A 7187-nucleotide genomic window follows, 5' to 3' on the forward strand; every position below is an offset into this window, starting at 1 on the left:
AAATTAGGGATTCCACTTCCCCGCGTCTACACTTCATACCAGAACAGCATTCATCTCTCTATTTCACGTGTGACGAAAACACCTTATTCCGTTGTCTCCCGCCTTGCCCGTCTTTTCTCAATATTTCCCCTTCGTAACTTCTGCCACATGGCCTTCCACTCCGCTATGAAGCCCGCTCGCCCACCGTCTCCCCACTACCCCACCTTCCGAAGGCTTCTTTCTTTCTTCCACCGCCTGCTCGCTTTGTCCCTCTCGGCTTCCGAGAACACCGCCCAGAAACACAGTAGAAATATACTGCGCACGCGCATTAAAACTAGTCGCCGCTTAGCCTCTTGGGGATGGTTGGCCGGGCTCTTTCAGTCTCTGATTCGCGGAGGCAGCAGTGCGGTACTCTCGCGGTATTTGCTGCCGCCAGTCGGCGGGAGCCGCCGCTAGTTCCTGGCGGGCTGTTTTAGCTCCTCTTGTCGCCGGTCCTGCTCTGTTGCCAGCTGCCGGGCCGAGCATCATGACGTCTGCCTTGGAGAACTACATCAACCGTATCCTCGAGCCGGCCACCACAGGCATTTGCTGGTGCTGTGGCGAGTCCCGCGCCTGCACCGGAGAGGACCGGTGCTGGAGAGGCAGGGGGTCGGGATCGGCGGGTGGTTGCGATACCCGGCAGCTGCGGGGCCCGGTATGCGGGTGCAGGGGTTAAGGATCTGGGACCCACCAATCCCGCCCCTGGGGCTGGAACCTGCCGCTTGTACGGGCCCAAGGTGTCTTTTATTTTTAATCTGAAAAAAAAAAAAAAACCCACCAACGTGGTTATTCCAAACTTTTCCGTGTCTCTATAGAAATCAGGTATTGATTCATCCTTCCTGTTTCCCTAGGGCCTATACGTTCAGGTTTGGGAATAAGAGGAACGGTTTAACTAGCGGCAACGATGGTCATATAAATCTATGTGTTTTATTCATAGGCTTTGCTCGTTGTTCGAGGATAGCAAAAACTTTACAGATGGTGCAAAAATTGAATATCTGCCCCTTTACCACTTGAAATCTCAACTTCTTTGTTGATGGAATTAAAATAATGCTTGCTATTGTAATGGATCGTTTTGAGGGACAAATAACTTTAAAAAGCCCATGTGAATTACCCTATACAGCTGTTACTGTTTTAAAGTCTAGGAACGGAACACTGCATTGTGCTCTCATGTACAAATTTGGGACAAAAGTGAAATGCCAAAGGCTTTTAATGATGCAAGCATATTGGTACCTGTGACATTGAATATAGCTTCTTTTCTTTTGAATTCCAGAAGCCAGGTCCTGGAAGACAGTGTCTTAACGTGCTTGAAATCATTCAACATTGATTAGTTTAGCAACGATCCAATTTTCGTTTTAGAGATAAAGAAATAGGTATAAGAAAGGGAGAAATATCTTGCTCAACTGTCAAATTGGCAGTATTCCCCAATAAGAAAAGAGTACCAAATACCCCAGCTGTTTTAAGATAGAATACACTGACCACACACAGAAAGGGATGCTTTTTCTGTTTTTTCCCTTTTTTAAATTCTGTAAATGTCACACCAAATTGAAGAACATAAAGTTTTTATGTTGTAAATGTGGCTGTGTTGAATAGTTATATCTTAATTCTGTTACCTTTTTCCTAGTAATTTAAACCGTTTCCTTACCAGATTTTAAGTTTTCAGTTTACATGCGCTGAGATACGCTTTCCTTGATTCAGTTATCAGGAACTGTTGCTGTCATTACTTCTGATGGGAGAATGATTGTGGTAAGTATTTGGCATATTCATTCTCTGCTTTCTTGTAGGCTTATTGGTTGTTAATTTTTATGTACAACCTCTGATCTCTAATGACTAGGCACCACAGTACACCTGCATTGCAGTTTTCTTATGACTCAGGTCTTTATCTCTTTGATAAATAGCTGCCAATCCATATTTTTTTTTCATTAATAAACATTGTAAGTTACATACAAAGCTTCTAGAAGCTAGGATGGGTAATAGATTCTGCCCTCAGAGAACTTCTAGTCTAGTCTGCAGATACCTGCCTGTATTTTATAATATTTATCTTCCTCCTCCATCTTTTATTTCCTCCCCCATTCAGTGTTCTGACAACCACTACCAGAATCATATAATTTTTTTGAAATTTTGTGTATGGTTCTTAGAAACTTTTTTAAGATTTAGATACTACATCTATAAAATAATGAACATTTAAGACTTGTATGGTGTTGATATTCTTCAGATATTCTTAGGTTGTATGATCTCTTGTTTTTTTGTAGAATGAATTATGATGAATGAATAAATTTATTTCATCTCATTTGTCCTTTTATCACAGTATCCCATTTTAATTCCAGAAAAATCTTGGATTCTCTCCTTGACCTGTTCCTTGATCTGAGGAATTTATCCCATGATTTTGGGCTACTTAATTTCTTCGTTTATTTCTTCATATGATTGTTCCAAAAAGTTTCCAAAAAGTTTTAAGGCTGCTAAACTTTCTCTATTGTCTATCTAATTCCTATAGTTTAGTCTTTTATTTTCCCATTCTGCAGTTCTGTTTTTGTTTGTTTTGTTTTTAATCCTTGTGATTTTTTTCTCAGTGGATCCCTAAGTGACGATTACCAAAGTGTCAGACTTTGCCATTTATTAAACATATGTCATGTACCAGGCATGTTACGTGTGTTATCTCACTTAATCTCGGTACAGCTCTGTGAAAAAGAATTAACCCTGCATTCTAGGTTAGGAACCTAGCTCAGAAAAAGTGAGTTACTTTCCCAGAGTCACGTGGATATAAGTGGCAGAACCAAACTGGGATTTAAATTGAATTTGACTCCAAAAGCTAAGGCCAGTTGCCTTGCTTTCCTCTTAATCAAGAGAACAATCATGTTTTTGGTTTTGTTTTTAAGGTACTTCACATTGTATTGAGTCAAAAAATAAGGACAGTTTGAAATATTTTAATCTCATCTTAGAAGCCTACTGCTATTAACAAATATCTGTAAATAGTTTTTTATTTTGTAAAAACCTCAAGTTTAAATTTTCTTGTTTTTGTTAACAGGATAGATGATAAATTGGAAAATTAATTTTATAGAAGAAGGAAAGCCATTTAAAAAGAGCATTTTTAAGTACTAAAAGAGCATTTTTGAGTACTAAAGTTCAGTAGTTGTGTATTTCTTTGACACATGGTTCACTTTATAGAATAGTTGCATGTAAAATGAAGCCAAGAGGCTATGTATGGATGTGGTAACAACTTTTTGCTAGTTCAGTATAGTAAATACTCCATATTTTGTTTCTCTTCCTAACATTAACTAATGTTTCTCTTCCTAGCTAACATTTTATTTCACTCTAATTTTATATATTTTGAATTTTAAAACATGAAACTTTAATGAGAAATTTAACCAACCAAAACCAATGTAAATTGATGTTTTTCAGAAACTTGAATAGCATCTGAGTTACCATGTTGTAATAGGCCCATGTCTTCCTTTTTTAAGAACCATGATTCTTCATAAAATTTTCTCTGAATATATCCTTCAAGTGTTTGAGGCCCATCAAACACTTTGGCAGATACTAAGTACTCATTAAGCCTTAGCTATAACTACCAGTTGAAGTTTGTGTACTAATCTGAATCTCCGAAAAGTGGTAGATTATATTTGCTTGTTCACAGTAGTATAATATAGAAGTTTAGTGGTCTGGCTTTGAAGCAAGCCTTTCATGGTTCGAATTCTAGCTCTGCTAATTTCTGCCCATGAAACCTTGAGGGATTACTTCTCTGTGCCTCAGATTTTCTTGTCTGAAGTGGGAATGTTTGTAGTATCTACCACAAAGGGTAGAGATTAATTGAGATAATGTGTGCAGCATGTTTACTAGCATGTAACATGAAGTGATACTGTTACATTGCTATAGCTGCTGTGTAGTGGACTATTTCCCTTAAGTTTCCCTTGTTTTAGTTTGTATTTTTAGAATATTATCTCCTGGACTACCTGGGCTTTTATGCTGCTTCCTTGGAAATAAACTAGTACATAGGTGTCCTTTGTAATTCTCAACAACTCTGCGCACTAGTCAGAAGTGTGGTGGGTTCCCCACCGCCCCTCTTAAAAAACCAAGAGGTAAGTTTGGTGCCTGTTGATCATAAAGAGGTATTGTATTTTATAGAGAACTTATATATATTTAAAATAGGTACTTCTCTTGGAGTACCTCACAACTAAAATGGTGTCATTGAATTAACACATTCAGGTAAACCAGAATATTTGTCTTTTTCTCTTGAATGTTTTCTTTACAGGGAACACTGAAAGGTTTTGACCAGACCATTAATTTGATTTTGGATGAAAGCCACGAACGAGTGTTCAGCTCTTCACAGGGAGTAGAACAAGTGGTACTGGGTTTATACATCGTGAGAGGTGATAATGTGTGAGTAAAATATGTCTTTTTTAAAGGCAAGTTAAATATACTATAGGTGTACTGCCTTGCTATATGGAGAAGAGGTTTCTATCTACTGAGATTTGTCCATATTTCTAATAGTTAAGTAGCCCGGATAGGGTCCAGAAAGAGCCCTGCCTTACACTGAATACTTCATTGGAGAGGCTTCGTAAAATGTTCTTCCAAAATACCCCTAATTCCAGAGGAACATAAATATACCTCCAGGGCCCAGGGCTAGGGTTTCAAAATGTCTTTGAAATCTCTTGTGTGAACAGTTTTAAATAATGCTTTATAACATAGCTGTATTTATCCATTACTTACTTTTTTCTTCTAATTTTTTAGTATAATTGGCTTACTTAAGATGTCCCATGTTTATGTTGTAGCCTCAGTTAACTTGTGACATTGATATGGCAGTTTGAGAAGATATATTTTAGTGGTAGCAATTTAAGAAAAGTGCAACAGTGTAGAACAGTACTGTCCAATACAACTTTTGGGGATGATGGAAATGTTGGATATCTGCATTGTCCACTATGGTAGGTACTAGCTGTGTGTGTGGCCATTGAGTACTTGAAAAGTAGCTGGTGTGACTGAACAACTGAATTTTAGATTTTATTTAATTGTAATTAATTTTAATAGTCACATGTGGCTAGCAGCTTCTGTATTAGTGCAATTATAGAGGCTAGAAGAGTGTTGAATCAGTTTCCTAGTGAGTACTGTTTAAAATTAAAACATGGCTGGAAGGCAGCAAAAGATGTATTAGCATCTCAGATTATTTTTTTGGACAAGTAGGATATGGAAGATAAAGGAATACTTTACTCATTTTATTTGTTTGTCTTAAGAAAATCACCTTTAGATGTATAAATCATTTGATCTTTAATCAGAGGTTTATAAAATATTCTATAGAGATAATATTTAGGTGAAGTGAGCTGTAAAGGCAAAGCAGGTGGGGCCCAGGTCTCCTGACCAGAACAGCACTGATTGTTTATATTGGGGCTCTGCATAATAATTGATTTTAAGATGATTTCTCCTACTTTAATTTAAAAAAAAATTTTTTTTTTGAACTTCAATTAAAAAAAATTTTAAACATTGCTGTAGACACAGTGGTATGTTGGAGCCAGCTTGTACTGGCTCACGGAAGCAGGTTTTTATATTTTGGGGAATTTTGCAAGCTGGTTGGTTGATGTCTTTTTGGTAGCTTGAAATTGGCCATAGTGGGGGTATCTGCACTATGGATAGCAGTCAACACTGCAAATCAGCCTCCTCCTTTTCCTTGGAGAGCTAGTTTTAAAACATTTTCCAGCACTCCACTGTCTTCCATAAGAATTTTAAATTATACTAAATTCTTAATGATGGAATTAAGATCTTGATATGTTTCATATTGAGAAAACTTAATATATTCTCCTAAAGTTTGGTACTTCCCATTTATTAGAGAACTGAAGACTGTATACAGTTTAAAGCAAAATCGGGCAAATTCTGTATAACATTTGTCTATAGAATTTACTTTCATTAAAATCAAACAAATTTAAACAACCAATTTTTTATGTAATAATGTTTCATACATGTCCCATGGTCTGGATGTAACAATGACTGTATCCAGCTAGAGAGCCATGGCTTGGTTACCTAGCATGGTATTAGTGAAAATAATGTTATAGGTGTTATGTTAGTGTTGAATCAAGGAAAAATTTGTTGGCTTTAACCCTTGCCAATCACAACAAAAAATCATTTGTTAGATACCTAAGTATCTGTTCTATTATTATCGTTATGTGTGAAGAATTGTACTTCTTTTTGGTGTTGGATTTAAATTGAGTCAACTGAGAAATCATGAAAGGAAAACTAATAGATTTTATATGTACCATTGATGGATTTAGTTCATTGAAGTTACTCAAATAAAGACTCGTGATCCAGTCACATTATATGCAGTCTGTTCTTTAATATTCGTTCCTGTAACAATGTTGCCTTCAGTTTATTTGGGTTTTGTGACTTTAAAAGTACAATTCACAACCTTATGAAAATGTTTGTTTTTCACCTTAAGTAGTAGTTCTTTTATACTGTCTTCTCTCAGTTTTAATCAGAAATGAGATTGTTTTAACTGATTTTTTTTTCCCTTAAACAATTACAGTGCAGTCATTGGAGAAATTGATGAAGAGACAGATTCTGCACTTGATTTGGGGAATATTCGAGCAGAACCTCTGAACTCTGTAGCACACTAAGGATAAACTACATATATTGGACATCTGTAAATCTTTGTACAGAAACTGATTATTCTGAGGATGATGGGCAGAATTTTTATGAAAGTGTAATTGTGGATTTTGACTCCATATTGATTCATTGTAATATGATATGTAAATTAAAATATTTCTACATTTTCTTGGAAAAAAACTTTTCTTTTTGGCCTAAATCATACATTTGGTAGCTTGGTTTTATTTTTCTATTAAATAGTATAAAAATCTAATGATTATTTTGAGAACTTTTAGAAAAGACATTCTGCTATTTTGATATTTATGGAAAACTAGTTGAAAAGAGAAATTCAAGTATTATATAAATTAAGCATACAAATACCATCAATAGTGCAGGATACATATGTTTCTGTCCCTGATTTTTAAGAAAGTCCCAGGAAGGTAAATCTTGTCTTGTGCAGTTATCTGAACCATCCCCATTTATCACACTGCCCTGGTGGCTCCCTAGCACTTTAGAAGTGTGGGTAAAAGTGTGTTTGGTTGAGAAAAGGAAAAATGCTAACAAAGTTATATATTACCTGAAAAAATTGATTCCATGCGGTCTTAAAAGCC

The 7187-nt window shown here is 36.2% G+C and overlaps 1 protein-coding gene across 1 annotated transcript; it reads left to right on the forward strand.

Moving 5' to 3' along the window:
- The first annotated feature begins 420 nt into the window (after positions 1–420).
- LSM8 (LSM8 homolog, U6 small nuclear RNA associated) lies at positions 421–6796 on the forward strand. Its single transcript, XM_060019788.2, has 4 exons — positions 421–536; positions 1721–1761; positions 4262–4389; positions 6518–6796. Exons 1-4 carry the CDS (start codon positions 506–508, stop codon positions 6606–6608), a joined length of 291 nt encoding a protein of 96 aa, XP_059875771.2. The 5' UTR covers positions 421–505; the 3' UTR covers positions 6609–6796.
- The last annotated feature ends 391 nt before the right edge of the window (positions 6797–7187 follow it).

The sequence above is a fragment of the Delphinus delphis genome, chromosome 9 (genome assembly GCF_949987515.2).
Source record: "Delphinus delphis chromosome 9, mDelDel1.2, whole genome shotgun sequence".
Lineage (NCBI taxonomy): Eukaryota > Metazoa > Chordata > Mammalia > Artiodactyla > Delphinidae > Delphinus > Delphinus delphis.